Source organism: Phascolarctos cinereus, unplaced genomic scaffold (genome assembly GCF_003287225.1).
Source record: "Phascolarctos cinereus isolate Bilbo 61053 unplaced genomic scaffold, phaCin_HiC Scaffold_5;HRSCAF=322, whole genome shotgun sequence".
Taxonomy (NCBI): domain Eukaryota; kingdom Metazoa; phylum Chordata; class Mammalia; order Diprotodontia; family Phascolarctidae; genus Phascolarctos; species Phascolarctos cinereus.
Window position 1 is genome coordinate 12,068,483 of NW_027555958.1, and position 20,494 is coordinate 12,088,976.

The following is a 20,494-nucleotide window of genomic DNA, read 5'->3' on the forward strand; positions in this document are numbered from 1 at the left end:
GCAGATTCCCAAGGCACAGCAGCTAGAAGGCAGATCCAAACACGAGCACCAAGGACAGCTTGATCCTGAGGCCTGAATTTCATGGCTGGGCCGCCCTAGTGAGTGGGGAGTGGGGTTCAGAGTGGATGGAGCGCCAGGCCTGGGAGAACCTGAGTTCAAATCCTGATTCAGTGTGACTCTGGGCAAGTCACTTTCCCTTTGCCTGCCTGTTTCCTCATCTGTAAAATGGAGATAATGCTAGCACTTAGCTCTCCTGGCTGTTGTGAGGATCAAGTGATCCTCATGTGAATGAAGTGCCACGCGGAAAGTGTCTTGTCAACAAAGCGCCATATGAAAGTGATAACGGTGGGGGCAGCTGGGTGGCATAGTGGATAGAGCACCACTGGCCCTGGAGTCAGGAGGACCTGAGTTCAAATCCTGCCTCAGACCAAACACTTGACACCAGCTGTGTGACCCTGGGCAAGCCACTTAACCCCAATTGCCTAAAAAAAAAAAAATCATAAAAAAAAGTGCGATGATGGTGATAATGATGATGACAATAGCTTTCCTTGGGTAGGCATAGGTGGTACTGTGCTGGTGCCCACAATTGGCTGGGTCTTTCCAGTCAGATCAGAAAGTAGGAGCAGCCCATGTTTTTCTGAATACCTAGGTTATTATGTTTTTCATAAGCCTGACAAAGCTGTGTGATTCTGGGATAGACAGGCTGATACTGTTCTCATTAGGAGAGATGGAATGCGGGGTGTATCTTTGAGCCTCTTGGAATGAGAGCTTAAAGCCAGACAGAGGCCAACTAGAGGATGGCATGGGGCCCCACTCTCTGGGTTCTGGTTGGGTCACTGGCCCCCGTGGACAGAGCACCATTTTCTCATAGGAGCATGGTGCTTTGGGCATGACCCATTTGCCCATTCCTGAGTCCCCTGGGGCCTGGTGCCAATGCTGGGGTGTTCCTGAAGATCATTCTTCTTGATGGATAAAATGTCATCAAAATACATGGGAAGGGTTTTCTCTCCGTTAACATGATCAGGTTTCCTTATGGTCAGAAAACGAATTTTTTATGAGCCATTTGAAAGTCTTTCAAAGTCTTTCAGTGTTCTCTTGTCCCTACCTTGAAGGTAGAGACTTTGCTTTATACTGTCTACTAAAGCAGAATGTAGTGAAGCATTGATGTCATCCAGATAATTCTGGTCAAAAATGACCCTTTTAGTCAAGAGAGGGTGGCATCTGTGGCTCATTTATGTGTGCATCTCCCTCCAAGCCTGGCACGTATGGGAGTTGAATGATGTGTGTGAAGTGACTACATGAAGGTAGTGCTCTTCAGGCCAGCCACATTCATCAGGTCTCTGCTGACTGGAGCTGGTCTTCGTTGGCTCAGTCGGCATTCGCTATTACCATTGTCCACAGTGCACAGTCCATCTACGAGCAAAATAAATAGGAGGGTTTATGTAGAGCCGTTGGTCATTAGGAGCTCAGCCGTCTCGTTCGCTGGCTGGGCTTATGTGTGAAAGGCATAACTGAATGGAAGTGGGGGCAGCGAGGTGGTGCAGTGGAGAGAGCACCAGTCCTGGCTTCGGGAGGACCTGAGTTGAAATCCAACCTCAGACACATAACACTTACGAACTGTGTGACCCTGGCAAGTTACTTCACCCCATTGCCTAGCCAAAAATAATAATAATAATAATAATAATTGAATGGAAGCCAAAAAGACTAAAAGGAGTTAGTCCTAAGCAACTGGAAATAGATTTTCATTCCTGAAGGTGAACTGAGTGGACATTCAATGCTTTCAGCTCGTGGCATGGGACACAATTGAGAGGATGTATTCTGTCCTTGACCCAAGGGGATTTTGAGCCATGCTCTACATGGCATCTGTCTCAGCGTGGCACAGCCCTCACCCATGCTCGAGGAAGTCATTCTGAGGGAGGGGAGCCCTCCAGAAGTGAGGAGTAGGCCCCTAACAACCACCAGCAAATGTTCCTGAAATGCTCAGTTCTTTGGGGCTGGTCACTCTCGGCTCGAAGGCTGAACATACACGTTGGCAGTTCCTACTGACCCAGAGAGAGTAAGCTCTCTAAGCTTGTCACTGCGAGGGTCAAGACAGTCTCTGAGTCTCTTTATCTGAAATTGGCCCTTTCCAACCATAGGAACCACCCACTTAGTACACCACCATGATAGAGATCCATACTGCTCGGGCACCAGGATCCCCTTCTGCTGTATGTTTGGGACCAGGGCCCTGGGTGGATAATGAGCAGAGCCCAGAATTGAGGAGGAGAAGGAGGCTGGACTAGAGTGAGTTCTGGAAATTGCTCTGGGCCTTCAGAAATCCCAAACTAAGCTATCCTCATTCACACTCCCACTACATGATTGTGAATCATGGAGCGCAGCGATAACGAAAGAATTGTTTCTCCAGCCAAGAGCACTTGGCAGGTAGAAGGATGCTGCACCGTGGCACCGGTGACTGTTCAGGGACAAGAAGTGAAGGGAAAGGCGTGCCAGAGGACAGTAGAGGAGAGAGAGCTGGCCACGTTGTGAGAGTGAGGAATGGACAGATTCAGTGGGACCTTCGTTGGCATGTTCAGGATGCAGAGGAAGACCTCGATGCCATGAGGTAGGCATTCTAGTCTGGGCAGGATTTCTGTTCAAACACAGACAAGAATCACAAAGGAGGGGAAGGCATGAAAGGGCTGCTGTCCCTTGGCGAAAGTGCTCACACCGACGGATTGATGACTCATTCAGCGTGTCAGACTTCGGGAGGGGCCGCCTGGTTCGTGAGGACATATGGAGCAAGGCCAGGCTGACCCGATCGACCACCATGTCCATTCTCTCTTCTTCATATCTACTCTCACCTGATGTGTCGAGAGCACAGATCCGCCAAATCAACCCACCCATCCACAAATGTTTCTGAAGCACCTACTGTGTGCCAGGCATTGTTCTGGATGCTGGGGCTACAAATAGATTGAATGAGACAGTCCCTACCTTCAGGGGAAAACAATCTGTACACATGTGAATAAATACAAACTATGACCGATTGGTGGTGGGGAAGAATGAAGAGCCATTAGCAGCTGGAGGATCAGCAAAGGCCTCATGGAGAGAGAACACCAGAGCCGAGCTTAGGAGGGGCCGAGGTGAGGCCCCGGGGACAGAGCTAGAAAACGGAAGGTTGTATCTGAGCCACAGCAAGGAGGCCGGCGTGCCTGGACTGAAGGGCAAGGAGAGGAGTCAATGTGCAGTAGGCCTGCAGAGATGGGCGAGGGGAGTTAAAGGCCATACAGACACATTTAGGTTTTAACCCATAAGCAAGTGGGAGCCACTGAAGCCTTTGGAGCAGGGGGTGGTGTGATCAGAGTCATGCCTCAGGAATGCCACTTGGCAGCTATGTGAAGGATGGATTAGAGAAGGGGAGGTTTGAGGCGTGGGGACCTCGCGGGAGGCTGCTGCAGTCATCCAGGTGAGAGGTGGCGAGGAAAGGAGGTGCTCCTGGACCACCCTGCTTCTCACAGAAGGAAGTTATCCACAGGACGGGGACGATGCTCAGCAAGAATGCCTTGTTCTAACAGTCACAGCCCCTTGCATCTCTGGGGGAAACATGCTGGATCAGTAGGCGTGCTCCATCAGAAGGCGATGGCGACAGTGACGTGCCTGACGGCAGGTCGGAGGCTTCTGACTCCTCGTGGGCCAGCCCTTTCGTGCCCTTAGTGACCGGGGAGCTGCATCAGCAGCTTGAGCCTTCACCCCCTGACCCAATCTGGGCAGCTTTCCTTCAAGGCTCTGTTCCTGCACCTTCAGTTGTTAGCTTCCTTCATTCCCCTCCCTCGGTATTTTGGGGACACCCTGCTCTAGCCCTTTAGTTGTTGGCTTTGGTGGCAAAGCCGTTTGGCTTCCTCAGCCTTCAGGTCTTGCCCAGAGTCTCTCCCTTGCCCTACTTCCCCTCCAGACAAGCCTTTCTTCCTGGGTTCTGATGTGGCATTTGGGTACAGTGCCCTTGACCTCTGACTACCTGTGCAGTAAAGACCCTTTCCTCCTTGGGCTCCCGGAGCTTTGTTCCCCGGGCTCAAGGCCTTGTGCTACTTCGCTCTCCTTTGGAAATCTCAGTGTTCTGGGCCTTGGGGCCTCTGTCATTTATCTTTGACCCACCTTTCCCATTCCTGGTCGATCTACCTGCAACAGGTTCCTTCCCCAGGCACACTGGACCAGCTTGCCCTGGACTGCCCGAGATTGGTGTGAGGAAAATGCTTTGAAAACCTGAAGGCGTCGTAGGATAATTCAACCAAGAGTATGATGGGGGCAAAGGAAAGGTCCAGACTAAGGGCACAAGGAAAATGTGAGGGCACAGCAGTGTTTTTGCAGAGTTGGGATTCTGAGAGATGGAGGGGTGGAAGCAGCTCTAGGCACGGGGAAGACGGAGACGGCTGGTGGGAATAAGGGCACAGCTCTTCTGAAGATGATTTTGGCAGCCGTCTGGAGGAGAGTGCAGTAATGAGAGGTAGGGATGCCCTTACCTCTTAGCTTCTTCATTAAGCTATTATTAAAAGTCCTTAGAAAGAAAAATGACAGTACTACCTAAAGCGAGTTACTTATTCAGGCCATACCAATTAAAGTACCAAAGGATTACCTGATGGAGCTACAGAAAACAGTAACTGAATTCATCTGGAAGAAGAGCAGGTCAAGAATATCAAAGGAATCAATTGAAAGAAAAAAAAGGAAAGCAATCTAGCAGTACCAGGTCTCAAACTGTATTACAAAGCAGTAATCATCAAAACCAGTTTTGTGCTGGGGAAGAAACGCAGTCATTGAGGAGTGCAACAGATTAGATATACGACATCCAGAAGCAAATGAGCACCGTAGGCTAGTGCTTGGTAGGTCCAAAGGCACCAGCTATTGGTGCAAGAACTCACTATTTGACAAAATCTGCTGGAAAAAACTGTAATCTGACTGAAACTAAGCATAGCCCAGTATCTCACATCTTATGCCCTCTGTGTGCTCAGTGGGCAGCTCAAAATGAGTACGTGATTTATTCATAAAAGGTGATGTTATAAGTAAATTAGGAGAGCATGGAAGAAATTACCCACTGGATCTATGAAGAGAGGAGAAGAGCTCATGACCAGGCAAAAGATAGAGAGGTTCACAGGAAGTAAATCGGACCATTTCGATTTCATAAAATTAAAAAGGTTTTATGCCAAAAAAAGAAAAATCAACGTAGCTAACATTATAAGAAAAGCAAGAAACTAAGAGAAATTATGTAGCAAGTATCTCAGGTGAAGCTCTCATTTCTCAAATATAAAGGGAAATGAGCCAAAGTTCTAATAAGAGGATCCATTCCCCAGGTGACAAATGGTCAAATACAAACAGGCGGTTTTCAGAGAAAAAAAAAATCAAAGCTACAAATAGTCATGAAAAAATGCTCTAAATCATGAATAATTAGAGAAATGCAAATTAAGACAATTCTAAGGTGCCATCTCATACCTATCAGATTGGCTAACATGACAGAAAAGGAAAATGACAATGCTGGAGGGGATGTGAAAAAATAGGTACATTAATGCGTCGTTGGTAGAGTTGTGAACTGGTTCAACCATTCTGGAAAACAACTTGGAGCTATACCCAAAAGCTGTAAAACTGCACTTACCTTTTGATCCAGCAGTACCACTGCTGGGTCTGTGTCCCAAAGAGATCAAAGAAAAAGGAAAAGGACGTATACATAAAAATATTTATAGCCACTATTTTTGTGGTAGCAAAGAATTGGAGACTGAGGGGATTGTCCGTCAATTGGGGAACAGCTGAACAAACTGCATTATATGATTTTGGTGGAATACTGTTGTGCTATAAGAAATGGTGAAGGTGATGGTTTCAGAAAAACCTGGGAAGACTTCTGTGAACCGATACTAAGTGGAGCGAACAGAACCAGAAGAACATTGTACACAGTAACGGCAACATTGTAATGCTAATCCACTGTGAAAGTTGTGATTCTTATCTATAGTGACTCTTATCAACACAATGATCTGCCATGTGCCAATAAAATGCTGTCCTCCTTCAAACAGAGAACTGATGAATTCAGAGTGTAGATAAAAGCATATTTTTTCTTTTCTTTATCTTTCTTGCTTTCGTTTCATCACATGTGTTGCATGACTGTATATGTATAATAGGTATCATGTTTCTTGCATTCTGGATAAGTGAGGGAGGAGTGGAGGGAGGGAGAGAATTTGGAACTGAAAATTTTAAAGTGCATATATTTTCAAGTGCTCAGGAGAAACTTACTGAAGATCTAAGTGAAGACAGTGGCTTTGTGACTGAGGCGGAGAAGCAGAACTGTCACGGTGTAGCATCAGCAAGACTTGGTGACTGTTCACGTAGTGAGGGCAGAGGGAGAGACACAAGTCAGAGATGATTGCACTTTTGAGGCCGGGTTAATTGTGGTCCCTTTCACAGAAATGGGGAAGCTGGAAATAGGATCAAGTTTAAGGGGAGAGGTGACAAGTTCAGCCTTTGGCCATGTTGAGTTGGGTGCTGATGGGACAACCCGGTAGAAATTGCTTACTGAAGGAAGCTACTGGAGAAGAAGGAGAGACGAGGACTGGCTCCCTGGAGACGATCATGGAACAGCTAGCACTGTGTACACTCACCACGAGGAAGAGCAGAAAGAGAGAAGAGAAGAGAAGAGAAGAGAAGAGAAGAGAAGAGAAGAGAAGAGAAGAGAAGAGAAGAGAAGAGAAGAGAAGAGAAGAGAAGAGAAGAGAAGGTGATCTCGTTTAGAACCCTACCCACACTGGGAAGAGGGCCAGGAGCACTCAGAAAAAGAGGGATGAGGAAGAGAGTCACTGGGCTGAATCTCACAAGATGAAAATCAATAGGGACAAACGAACAGTCTTTGGCCACACGGGCCCAGACACATCAATTTCCTAAGTATGTGATGAGGGAGCTGTGGTTAAAAGGTTGCTGAAAAAAGATTCAGGGGTATTAGTGGACTGCAAGCTGCACAGGAGTCTGACAGCTAAAAATAATTAGCAGAGTATCCCGTGTTCAGGGGTGTTTCAGTGTTGGTCCTCCAGAGTTCTTGGCCAGAGCTCAGCTCGAGGCATCCTGGCTCGTGAGGGACGTTGCCGAGCTCCAGAGCACTCGGCTGAGGGCATCCTTGGTGGGGAAGGACCCACACGTTGTGTGAAGGAGCCAGGAATGAGTTGCCTTGGGGGGCGTGGGAGGGGAGCGCATCATAGCCTTCGGTCCCAAAGGACAGAAGCAGGAGCAGTGGGGCAAATGTAGACAAATAGACATAAAGTTGGGGAATACTTCCTAACAATGAGCACTTTCCCCAAGTGAAATGGGCCCCCTCCTGGGAGGTCTTGCCTAATCTAGTGAGGAGAGAAAGAATGCAGATTGAGAGGTCAAGATGGCGGCTTCACTCCTGTGTTCATCTTTACTCCCTGTGTGGCCCTCATCTCCATAAGCCTCGGTTTCCTCACCTGTGAGATGAGGGGGTTAGGTCCCTTCTGGCCTCAGAGCCATGTTTCTATGGACTGTGACTCAGTGAATCTTGAAGAAGAGATCTAGCTGGGGAAATCATTAAAGGCTTCCTGGAGGCATAAGCATCAGACCTGGGCCTCAGAGAAAGAGAGGGAGTGGGCTGTGAAGAGGGGATGGGGGGCGAGGAGTGGGGAGAGTTCATGTGAGGCCCAAGGCCCAGAGGTCAGAGGAGGTGGGATGGAGGTGTTCCTATGGCTTCATGTATCAAATGTATGTCGATAAGCCCTCCTTTTTTCCCTTTTGTCCCCAAATGCCTTCCTAGACTTCATTTAGTGTTCAGGAAAAGCTCAGGCCAGCAGACTGAGTCAATTAAGCTGGCCTGATTCCAGCAGGGCCCACACTCTCAGAATTGGGGCACTGAAAGGGCCTTATGGATTAGACGATCCTATGCAAGGCAAAACCCCTTCTCTCTTCCTCCCCCTGGGAAACTTCTCATATAGCCTCCTGGCCAACTCCCAAGGAGAGGGAGCCCTCCGTCCCTCAAGGCAGCCCAGGGGGACATTGGAGAAATAGGGAGAGTCTGTGGAAGGCCAGTCCCCAGGATCACACTCTCCCTTCCAGCTTGGAGGCTTCCTCCAAGTTGGTGAAGAGTGAAATGGAACCGCTCTTCCAGATGGTCTGCGAATTAGGTCAAGTAGAAAACACCAGTGACCACGTTGGATCTCTTCACTGGGCCGCTGGTGCAGGAAAGCCATTTGAACACCTTGCCCTGTCTGTGCTGGATTGGGAAGAAGTCTCGTTCTCCAGTGTGTTTAGTGGTCACCCTTAGTTATGTCCAGTCCCCATCTCTCAGAGGCGGGTTTGCTGGCAGGATGGAGTGTCCCAAGCCAGCAGTTAAGAATCCTGTAGTACTGTAGAGTCATGGCACTCTGCTTGGACATCTAAATCCCCCTCAACTCCAGTGCTTTCAAAAGGCGGGCTGAAATCAGTTATGAGCTGGGATGCAGTAATTTGATGCATTGGGCTGAAATGTAAAAAGACAATGTAATTGTAGGCTCTCATTGTAAATACATTCCAGCCACAGTATATAAGACCCACCTTAAGGCACTTATTCTGGAAGCATTTCCTTACCTCTCACCCCCTTCTCAGGACCTCAGAAGTCTTGCCTCCCGAGCTGGGTTTCACAAACCTCTGTTTCTATTCAGAGGACACAAACACCTCTGAAAAGATAATGCTCTCGGTAATGCCCTGCCTTTGGGCCAGGCTCCCCTCTCCAGAGGACTTCACGTGTTTCAGCCAGCTCTCACAACAGCCCAACTTGGGCACATAGAATGCAATAGAATCCTTTTCTCTTATACATTGGGGAGAATGAGCAGAAAGAAGTGATCCGCCCCATGGTCATTCCTGAGCACGATTAGAAGGTAGCTCTGTGTTTCCTGGCCCAGGGCCCACTGGGGGCTGGGTTTGCCCATTAAAAAAAAAAATCTGGATAAAGATTCTTCGTTTTTTCACCTACTTGGCATTGACTGGGAAGGTGTCCCTTTGTCCCGTGGAATGATTTAAATGGCATATCTGCTTACCCTTCCCATTGTTGGGGCTGGGGAGCTGAGATTTTCTCTCCCTTCCCCCAACATTGCCTGTGCAAGTTTTCCAAGCACTTTTGGCAGCTCTTTGAATGGCCTCAGTTAAAGTCTGGTTTTTCTTTGTTATCCAACTCATCTTCTCTTTGCATTTCATGAATCTTAAGAGTGATTCCATTTTCTCATTCCTGATAAGTTGTTTCCAAGGATTTTGGTGATGACGATGATGATAATGATAATGCTAATAACTATAAGCGTAGTTTACAAAGCACTTTATCATCTAGTGCCCACGGCACAATACTCTTAGTGAAGATATTAGTCCTGTTATACAGACGAGGAAACTGATCCCACCAGTTGTTAACGTTCTCTTGAAATTGATTGGTATTATTGTAATAGGGTATGTATTTCCTCATAAGTGTGTGTATTGGCTCTCCCCAGTGCAGCGTAAGATCCCTGAGGACAGGGACTACCTTGCTTGTGTGTATTGGCTCTCCCCAGTGCAGCGTAAGATCCCTGAGGACAGGGACTACCTTGCTTGTGTGTATTGGCTCTCCCCAGTGCAGTGTAAGATCCCTGAGGACAGGGACTGCCTTGCTTGTGTGTATTGGCTCTCCCCAGTGCAGCGTAAGATCCCTGAGGACAGGGACTACCTTGCTTGTGTGTATTGGCTCTCCCCAGTGCAGCGTAAGATCCCTGAGGACAGGGACTACCTTGCTTGTGTGTATTGGCTCTCCCCAGTGCAGCGTAAGATCCCTGAGGACAGGGACTACCTTGCTTGTGTGTATTGGCTCTCCCCAGTGCAGCGTAAGATCCCTGAGGACAGGGACTACCTTGCTTGTGTGTATTGGCTCTCCCCAGTGCAGTGTAAGATCCCTGAGGACAGGGACTACCTTGCTTGTGTTTTTGTATTGCCAGTGCCCGGCACAGTCACAGAGCTGGTGAGAGGCAGAATGAAGAGGGGAAGCTAAGGCTTCTGGTTCTAAGGCCCCTGCACTCTCTGCCACCCCTCTGCTTGTACCTCTTCCAGGTCTTTGTTTTTCAAAGATCCAAAAATTTGAGAGAAAAATCAGTCGTTCTCGTGTTATCCGTGTAAGCTAGAGAGTGAACCCCCGCACCTCTACATCCCTGTTCCCCATATTGGAAGAAGGAGAGAGGGAGCTTATGTTCCCAGCTTGGATGACTTCCACCAGAACTGAGATCAGAACTCGGGTCTTCTGGCCTTTGTCAACCAAAACACTTCGAATTAATAGTAATTTATGTTTCCTGCATCCCTTAACGGTCCACGAGTATTCACTGGCATTTAGTGAGTAAAGAATTAAAACATAGGGAGCAGCTTTCCCTGTGGCCAGGGATTCAGAGTGTGGGGGTAGGACCCTGACATTCAACACCTAGTTCTCAGCCCCACATCCCACTTTCTGTATAAATGTGTGATAAGGTCCAAATGTGGAAACTAGTCTACTGGCAAGCACACCTTGATTAATGAAGTTAATTTCAAAATACCTTGAAAACATTAAGTTAAAAATAAGGTAATTTAAAAAACTTTACTGGGCTAATGTTATTAAACAGTGAGATGACTTAAATACACCAGTAGATCTGTGTTCTCTCTGTGTGGGCCATCCCTTCACTGGTGCAGATCACAGTACTTTCTCATCCTGTGGGATTGTTGTCCCGGTCTTCTCAGAAATCCTCCCTAGCAGATAGACCCAGGGAGCTGGAGGCCTCCATTGGTAGGAATGGGGCCCCAGCCTTGGGCGTCCAGCCTTCGGTCCTCATCTTCACTGCATGGCTGGCCCATCTCTATTTCCAGGCATGTCTGCCCTTGGTGATGGCTGTCACACCACTTCTCAAATAGAAGTCTTCATTGGCAAGGAGCTGTGGCCTCCTTAGATCCACCAGCTGCCCACTCTCCTTCCACCCTTGACATTTTGATTCTTCTTGGACCGCAGGGTTCCTCTTAAACGTCATTTTTAAAAGCATTTAAAACTAATTCATCAGCCTTGTCTCATGACATGGAGAGGAAACCGATAAATCTGCTTTGACACTGGCCACACCCCTGGACTGAGGTCTCCTGGAAAGCAAAAACTGAAAGGCATTCACTGAGGAATCCTGTGGAGTGAGTGTGAATCTCTGTGCTGGGGGATACAGAGGGAGGAATAAGGCCCCTCCCTTCCAGGAAGGCCTCCGGCGGAGCTCGCCTGCCGTGGGCCAGACTCAGAGGCTTTGCTTGGTTTTTCTGTGAAATGGAAAGGGGGTGTCATTAGAAAAAGTTCCACGCTGAAACTGAGCGAGAAGTCGTATGTCTGTTCCATCTCTATGGGCCATGATTCATTGCTCAGCCCTTTTTTGCTCTTTTTCCTCTGGAAGCCTAGATGAGGGGATGAAATGCAGCTCCCCTTCTCTCTGGTTTTTTGCCTTTCTTTGTATCCCCAGAGCTCAGCAGATACTGGAACATAATAGGCACTTAATAGATGTTTGTGGACTTGTTGGCCCAGAGCTAGAGGTGAAAATGTAGGCCGAGGAGGGAGCTGAGGCCCAGAGAGGTCTGGGAAGCCTGGGTCCTGACTTGTCCAAGGTCACATGGGCAGTGAGAAGAAGAGTCAGGCCTTGGTCTAGGACTTGTCACTCCAACTTCAGCCCTTCCTGTGCAATGAGAAGGCCAAGAAGGGTAGGAGAGGGAGATACTAGGTCAACCTTGTTGGGTTCTCACTCTTCCTGGCAGGATCACCAAAGGAAGAGCTGGAAAGGTCCTGAGAGAACCCACCTACTTGGTCCTGCAGAAGAGGGCCTTCCCCAGGACTAGTCAGCACTGTGATCTCAGGGTTCTCCCTAGGACATCACAGGCCTGTCAGCCAAAGTTCACTTTGAGTCTCTCTGAAAACAAAAAGCGTCCTAGGTGGACCAAGGCAGGTCCACCAGACGGTGAGCTCGTGGCAGGCAGGAACCACAGAACACAGAGCCCAGCCCAAGCCAGTGAGAACACCCTGTGAGGCTCTGTGGAAGGGATTCTGGGAATGAGACTGGGGCCCCAGGCTCAGGGAATCTGATTTGAAGCCTTTCGGGGGTGGTCTTGTGTCTCTTATACTTACTGGGGCCATTGAGAGGCAAGCCAGGCCTCCAGGACCCTGGGTCTTTAAGATGAGGAGAGATTTAGTTAGGGGAAATCCCTTCTTTCTCTTCTCCCTCCTCCCAGCTTTGTGGAGACACTTAGTGAGAGAGACGGCAACTGAGATCTGGGTCTCCGGGCATCGGTCTCTGCTCTGTTTCGTGGCTAAAATCTCCTAGGCAGCTTGGAGGTTTTAGAAAACATTTGCACCCACAAGCCATTCCCCAATTGCTAAATGGTCAAAGGATATGAACAGACAGTTCTCAGATGAAGGGAATTAAAGCCATCTCTAGTCATATGAAAAAATGCTCTAAATCATTGATTAGAGAAATGCAAATCAAAACAACTCTGAGGTACCACATCACACCTATCAGATTGGCCAACATGACAAAACAGGAAAATGATAAATGTTGGAGAGGATGTGGGAAAATTGGAACGCTAATACATTGTTGGTGGAGTTGTGAAATGATCCAACCATTTTGGAGAGCAATTTGGAACTATGCCCAAAGGGCTATAAAAATGTGCATACCCTTTGATCCAGCAATAGCACTTCTAGGGCTATATCCCAAAGAGATCAAACAAATGGGAAAAGACCCACATGTAAAAAATATTCATAGCAGCTCTTTTTGTGGTGGCAAAGAATTGGAAATTGAGAGGATGCCCATCATTGTGGGAATGGCTGAGCAAGTTGTGGTATATGAATGTAATGGAATACTATCGTGCTATAAGAAATGATGAACAGGCTGACTTCAGAAAAACCTGGAAAGACTTATATGGTCTGATGCTGAGTGAAGTGAGCGGAACCCAGAGGACTTTGTACACAATAGCAGCCACGTTATGCAATGACTAAGAATGTTAAACTGAACCCTTCTCAGCATTACGAGTATCTAAGACATCTCCAGAGGCCTTGGGGTGGAAAATGCTGTCCACATCCAAAGAAAAACTATGGAAGTCGAATCGCTCTCACTTATTTTTACCTTCTGTTGAGTTTTGTTTCATCTTTCTGATGGTTCCTCCTATTGGTTTTAATTTTTACTTACAACTTCACTAATGTGAAAATATGTTTAATGGGTATGTAAATGTAAAGCCTATGTCAGATTGTGCGCCATCTTGGGGAGGGTGGGGGGGAGAAAAGGGAGAAAAATTTTCAACTCAAAAGCATATGGAAAAAAAATTTTTTTTAATACTTAAAATTTTAAAAAAAACATTTGCACCACGAGGTCTTGGTGTTTAATAACTGTTAAATGCCAACTGAAAAACAAACTTGTGGAATATTGTGCCGCCCCACCCCCCTAGACCACAGGCTCTTTGAGGGCAGGGATGGTGGGAACAGTGCTGTGGACATAGCAGCTGCTTTGTAAATGTATCTGAGCTTCCCTGGCTGCTCTGTGTCCAGTGGATTCACCTCTCATTTCTCTGAAACAGGAGGACCAGGACACCATGGAGTCTGATCTGGACAAGGATGAAGTGATACAGCCCCAGCTTGGGGAGCTCTCCGGGGAAAAGCTGCTGACCTCCGAGTATCTGGGAGTGAGTACCTTTCCCCCTGGGCCACAGCATGTCAGGAGGGTTTTTAAAAATGATCCTTTTTTGGCCAGAGCAGTGGGTTCATGAGGCTGAGATCATGTGCTCCTTCCCCATTTGCACCACTTTCTTCTTCTGTGTTCTAATGGCCGTGAGTGGCTGCCCCATCTCTTGTTGCCCATCTCAAAAATGCACGCTGCTGTTCAGAGGAGGACCCAGGCTGAGTCACTGGGCCCACACAGGGACGCCAGAGGACATCGAGTCCAAGCAGTCTCTGATCCAGAATGTCCTCAGTGACCTCAAGAGCACACCCCCAAATGGTCCTCTAGCCTCTAGTGATGGCATTACCTCCCTGGCCAGTCCATTAGCATTAACCCCATCAGGGAAGATGGTCTAGTAGAGAGGGCTCTGGACGCAGAGTCAGCCTTTCTGAGTGTCCGTTTCCTCATCTGTAAAATGGGGATAGTGATATTTGTGTCTGAGTCATTTCCAGGGGATTGCCACCCCGGGAGAAGAGGGTAGCCATCTCTCACCTTTGTGGGCATCCCCCTCCCTCACTGACCTGTGTTGCCCTCTCTCCCGACTCTTCCAGCTGCGTAGAGAGACCGCGTGGGTCTCCCTCGTCCTCAAAAGACCCTCGCTCGACCTTCCCCAATGGCTGCCCCCCACCTTCTCCTCCTTATCTTTCCCTGAGAAGGCTGGCAATCGTGGGTACCTCCACATTCTCCCTCTCACTCTCTTCTTAACCCCTTACAATCCAGGTTCTGCAATTGGGAAGGACAAGGAGGAGAGAGGTGGGACAGCAGCTGATGGGGAAGGTCAAGCGAGGGGCTTTTGAGGGTGTCTTTCTAAGCAGCTGGAACAGCCAGGAGAGGGGGCAACCTCCTCTCCACACACAAGGTCCCCGCCTGGTACGGGCCCCGGCCTCTCCCCCTGCTGTTTGGACTCCCTCCTTCCCATCCCTCCCGCCTCCTCCACTCAGGTGCCACAGGGGTCTTCCTAAAGCTCATGCCACCCCTGACTTGCTAAACTCCACTGCTTACCTATCACCTCCTGGATCAAATATACAGCCCTTATCTCCTGGGCTCCTTCCATCTTTTGTCTTACTTCTTTCTCCCCATCTAGGCACCCTTCAATCCAGGGACACTGGCCTCCTTTCTGTTCTTACACATGACCAACTCCCACCTCCATGACTTTCCCCTGGCTGTGCCCCCTGCCTGGAATGCCTTCCCTCTTCACCTCCTCCTCTTGGATTCTCTGGCTTCCTTTAAGACTCAGCTCCTTATAAATCCCCCTTATAAAAGGGCCCTTTCAGGCTCCTGCACCATCTGAGATAACCTGCCATCCTCAGTGTCTTTGTCACACGTTTCTGTCCCATTAGTATTTGAGCTCCTCGTGAGAAGGGAGCAGGTCCTGAGGATGCTAAGATAACAGAGAACCTTCTGCCCCCAAGGGCTTTACATTCTGCCAGGGGATGGAAACAGGCAGTCTGCACAGCTCCTCCATTTCCCAGGACCTTGACCTTTCTAGCTTCTGGTCTCCTCTGGCTGCCCCTTCCTCTTCCCTTGTGACCTTTCCTGGCCCGGACTCTGCGCCATTATTCGGAGCCCACGTTGGTGGCTTTCTCCGAATTGGCGGCCAGGATGTGGGAGTGGGCCCAGCCTGGAGCACCAGCCAGTCACAGAGAAGCTTGAAGAAAACGGTCGCTTGCTTTTTTTTATGCCCCCCAGAGAAGGTTCCAGGGGCCTGAGAGCATCACCTCTGCGGTTCTTTGCCCACAAGCTGACCGTGTCTCCTATGTCCTAGATAATGACCAACTCAGGCAAAGCCAGGAGGAGGCCCCCTCCCAGCGGCATGCAGCAGAGTGTCGACGAGCCCTTGCAGAGGCCTGTCACCCCTGGGTATCATAAGAATGTGCACCCCACGTAAGTCTGCAATGCTGTTGCAAATCTCATTTTCTTAAGCTCTGCTTGTATTATTGTGACGCAAGGTGTCCAGTGAAAATCACAAATAAAATATCCATGTTGAAAAGCACTCAGCCACTGTCATTTTTTAGGGCGTTTTTTGGACATTAAGGCAATCCCTGTGGCTGACACAGTCAGAGGTGAGGAGCCAGAGGTGTCAGTGAGGGAATGGCCGGCCTGGGGCCCTGTTTTCTGTCCTATTTCCCCAGACAGGGAGGCAGCTGCCAGGGGGGTGGCCGTACAAGGCCTGACCCCACATCCCAGCTCCCTCTCTGCTAGCATGTGACTCTGTGCGCTGCCCTCTGTGCCAGGCCTGTTCTGAGGAAGGTACCTGACAGGCCCAAAGCACTGTGGAAATGTCAGTGAGTGTGATGCTGCTTCCCAGGCTCTTACGGTCAAGGCATGTTGCAGCGTCTAAGTCGCTGTGACGGGGCACCTGCAGCCCATTCCCCCCATGCCGGGGGGTCAGTCCGAAGGCAGAACTGATGCTGGCCAATGTGATCATGAATGAATCCCAGGGCTCCCCTCTGGTCCCACTGCCTTCCCCGGCCCCCCACACCACACCTGCTCGGTGCTCCCACCAGGCTTGAAACACGAGGCCTGCAGGAGCAGACATCTGCAGAGCCGAGGGCTTCCTTTGTGGTGCAGTGAAGGGGACAGATATGTGGTGCAGGCGTCAGGAAGATCTGGGTTCGAGTCTTTCCTTCGTACCAGGCGGGGCTAGAGGAAGAGGCAGGGAGGAAGCCATTGCCCACGTGGGAGGGCCGAGCCTCTTGTTTCTGCTCCACGGGCACACGGCATGGATGCTCTCAGATGGGGCTGGTGTCCAGGAGGCCCTCGGCCCTTTGAATTGCACTGGTGCTGGTCCAGGTAGTTACAGGCTTTTCACAGAGCATCTTTATGCCCTGCTTCTGACTGCAGAGAAAGCGGCCTGCTCATTTCACCTGGCAAGCGAGCAGTCTGTGCAGAGGAGAGGCCAGAGGCACAGAGGAAATCTTACCGTGACTTCATTTGTAACTGCCAGGGCTGGGTCGGGGGGTGTTTATGTTTAATTTAGCAGCCAGTTCTCTTCATCTTCTAAGGGAAGTTCTTTCTCCCAGTTAGAGGAATGGAAATTTCAGATTTTCTGCTCAAAGAGGAAAATCTTTGTGGGCTTCAAGCCAGTGCTCCCACTGGGTTCATACGCTTGTTCGAGGTTTCTGTTAGTGAGCAAAATTGTATTGCTGTCATCTGATTACCTGCATGACCTCGGACAAAGTGCCTCTCCTCTTTGGCCTCAGTTTCCTCATGTGCAATAATGAGGAGGTCAAGCCAGACGGCATCTAAAGCCCCTTCTCGTGGTAGATCAGAGTTTTTAGGCAAGGGTCTATGAGACCCACTAAGGCGCATTTCACAGAAGGGTGTCTGGTGAATCTGTTTTTTTTCAGAAGTCATCAGGACAGAGTTGATGTCTCTACCTAGTTTTGTGTCTGACTCTAAGACACATCTGCCCAGCAGATGTTCAGTAGTGCGTTAATTCAGAGAAGGGGCCCAGGTAAGCGTCAGATAAAGCAAGGCCAGGGAGAGGGGAACACGGGGAGAACTGAGCCAAGCTCTTCTGATCTAAGAGGGACCGTGTTGAGGCAGTGGAGAGAACATGAAACTGGCAGCCAGAAGCCCTGGGTTCCGATCCCTCCCAGCCCTGCCGCTGCCTGTCTAGCTGGGGGGCTTTCTGAAGCTCCCTGCTCTTTGTCTGTGAAACAAGTGGGCTGAATTCAGTGACCTCTATCAATTCCAGATCTCTCGGCCTCCTGTGTGTCCTCTGATCTGTTGGTGATAAGGCCTGAGGTGACATGTCGTTTCTGCACTTTCTAGCCTGGTATCATCTTTGGCAAGACATCTTCCCAAACATTATCTAATCTCCCTTTATAAAGAAGCAAACTGAGCCTTAGGTTAGATAACTTACCCGGTTCTCCAGCTAGTCAAGGGTAAACACTGGATTGGAACCCAAGATTCACTGTCCACACTTCTTGTGAGCTTTCCCCTACTGCCTTAAGTAGCCAGGTAATACTGAATGGGCTGTGTGCTTCCATGCTTCAGGCTCGGAGTGGAAGGAAGCTCACAGTGGCCTAGTCCAGCTGGCCCTGGGCAACGCCTCTCCTCCCACTACTGCTACCACATGGTCATCCCCCCTTTGCTTCAGAACCTTCAGGGATGGGAAACCCAGGCTCTCTGAGGGGGCCCCTTCCCCTCGACGAGCCAGCTCGTCATTCTAGCAGGCTGACATCTGTCCCTGCACGTTCTACTCATCATTCCTGGTTCTTGACCTCTGGGGCCATACAAAAGCAGTCTGCTCCTTGTGCTGAATGTGGCAGCTCTTCAGATACCCGGAGACAGAGCTCACAGCCTCCCCCCAGGCACCCTCCAAGTGAAACAGCTGTTAGTCCCTCCAGTCAGCCCGAACCTTTAGCCTTTAATACCACGGGACTAGATGAACTAGTAAACAACAAAACAGCAAACTGTTGTTCTGTATTTCCCTGCAGGCCTGCCTCACTCTTGCCGTCTTAGATGCTTTAATCTCCTTCCTTCCTCCCTCCCTTCTTTTCTTCTTTCTTCTCTCCCTTTCTTCTCTCCCTTTTTTATTTCTTTCTTCCTTCCTTTCTTCTTCTCTTCCTTCATTTCTTCCTCCCTCCCATCCTTCATCCCTCCCTCCCTTTCTTCCTTCTTTCCTCTTTTTCCTGCAGGCCTGCGTCACTCCTACCATCTTTGACTCTTCAATTTCCTTCCTCCCTCTCTTCCTTCCTTTCTTTCTTCTCTCCCTTTATTTCTTTCTTCCTTCCTTTCTTCTTCCTTTCCTTCATTTCTTCCTCCCTCCTGTCCTTCATCCCTCCCTCCCTGTCTTTCTTCCTTCCTCTTTTTCCCTTCTTTCCCTTTTTAGTGTGGTTATAGTCAGTGTGAAGACAGTTCTGCTTTTGCCAGTTTCCTCCTGCATTCTCTCCTGTTGGTCTCTCCGTGGGTCCTCATAAGCTCCACATTTATCGCACGTCATGGCACCGTGATGTTCCATCCCATTTGTTTGGCCTCTCCCCCGCTGGACCGTATGGGCTGCTTCTGGCCTCGTACGACTTCTGTTAGAGCAGCATTGCAGATCTCAGCCCATCCCTGCCTGCCCACCCATGGCAACTCTCCTCCGCAGCCTCTCACAGCCACCCCGCTAGAGGCTGGCTCGGCGCCCCTGCCGACATGGCGACCACACCCGTCTTCCCTTCCTAGCAGACTCCTTGAATTTGAAGTTCTTAATTGATTACATGATGCTGCCTGCCCATGCCCACCATGTGCTGTGGCTGACGCCGCTTGGGGACCCTTTTAATTCTCCAGAAGCTGTTGTCACGCCCCTCTCTCATACAGCAGCACCAGTAGGGTGCTGGTCTGGAAAAGGTGGGCCTTTGTGTCTATGGGGCACTTGGCTGTTTCCCAAAGACGATCCAACCCCCCTCCTCCTCCTGGCTGGCCCTGGGCCCAACTCACCATCCATCTGCACTGTCCCCGAGATACAGAAGGCTCCAAATTTTAATTAAAATCTGCTGTCAAGGCATCCTACCTTGCACTTGTGTGGTGACACCCCAGAGAGCTGCAGGTTGGCCAATGTTGGCTGCTGCCAGCTTAGCTGTAGTTGTAGCTTACGTGTTTGTGTTTGTTTGTTTGTTTGTTTGTTTATTTGTTTTCCTCCAGGCTAGAAAATGATTTCATTTCGCCGTGTGCAGCCCGCCCCATTCGAGGCAGCCCGCCCCAGGCCCAGCCAGGCCCTCGGCCCCCTACCCGCAGTGGAACCCGGTCCAGCACGTCTTTTACATGTAAGGCCTCTGAGCAAATGGCACTGCCAGGGTTGTGGGGGGCCAGGGTGGGGCCAAGTAGGCCTACTTGGGGTGGGTAGGTGGTGCTCCACACCTGATGTTCACAGATCCTGACTCCCAGCCAGTCCCCAAACATTCATTCAAGAAATGGACGTTAAGTACCTCCTATGTATGATACAGATGGATGGATATGTAATTTCTGTTCCAATCAGTTTAATGTCCGTTTTTTTAAAAGGCAATGTGATAAGAGAGGGAAAAAACATTGGCTTGGGAACTGGGAGGCCCAAGTTATCAGCCCCATGCTATCATCGTTTAACCTCTTTCTTTCTTTCATTTTCTATAAAATAAGAGAGCTGAACTAAGTAATCTCGTCCATGTGGATGGGGAAGACAAAACATCTGCTTTCCTGATGTAACATCAGTGCAGCCCCGTGGTGCTCTGCAGATGTCCGGCAGGCCGCCGGCGGTGCAGAAGCGCCGGCTGAGTGCGATCAGTTTAGGTCCTGCTGGGCCTTGGGCAGAAATGGGGAGGGAAGACTTTGGAATCAGAAAGCAAGAGGGATGGAGACCAGGAGTCTCTGTGGCCTCAGAATTTGGGGTTCTTGGGTATTTGGTGCATGTGGAGCATCCAGTTGGATTCTGTGGAGTCATAAAATATTCTGGGCATCTTCAGTGGATTTGGAAATACCCTTTCATCTGACCCAGCGGAGGCTGCCCATGAGAGAAAGGCTTGTCTTTGTACACAGAAAGTATGCTTTGGATCAGGGGTGTGCCCACAGGCCTTTCATATCCTGCAAGGCTATTTTCTTTTCATTTTCCAGAGGAAATGAAAGGGCTTGTGCACAGAGGTAGCCAAGGTTTACTAGACAAGAATCTCGTTCCTGACTCCGGGACCTGATTGACTGGGAGGGACAGGGGAGGTGAGAGAGGCCAAGTTCTAGCATCAGACCATCTCAGACTTCTGCGTGCCCTCTTGGTACCAGAACCGCCCTGAGCTTATACCTGCAGGGGTGGGAGAAGGTGCTGCCTGATCCCTCCAGCT

At 49.4% G+C, this 20,494-nt stretch overlaps 1 protein-coding gene across 4 annotated transcripts in view; it reads left to right on the forward strand.

The window, feature by feature from the left end:
* ARMC9 (armadillo repeat containing 9) overlaps nt 1–20,494 on the forward strand; it is a 143,820-nt gene that overhangs the window by 104,453 nt on the left and 18,873 nt on the right. For all 4 annotated transcript variants that reach the window (XM_020972160.2, XM_078154653.1, XM_020972158.2 and 1 more), the window contains 3 exons: nt 13,558–13,662; nt 15,463–15,581; nt 19,332–19,453. In XM_020972160.2, coding sequence (XP_020827819.1) covers nt 13,558–13,662; nt 15,463–15,581; nt 19,332–19,453 — 346 coding nt within the window. The remainder of the gene's footprint in view (nt 1–13,557; nt 13,663–15,462; nt 15,582–19,331; nt 19,454–20,494) is intronic.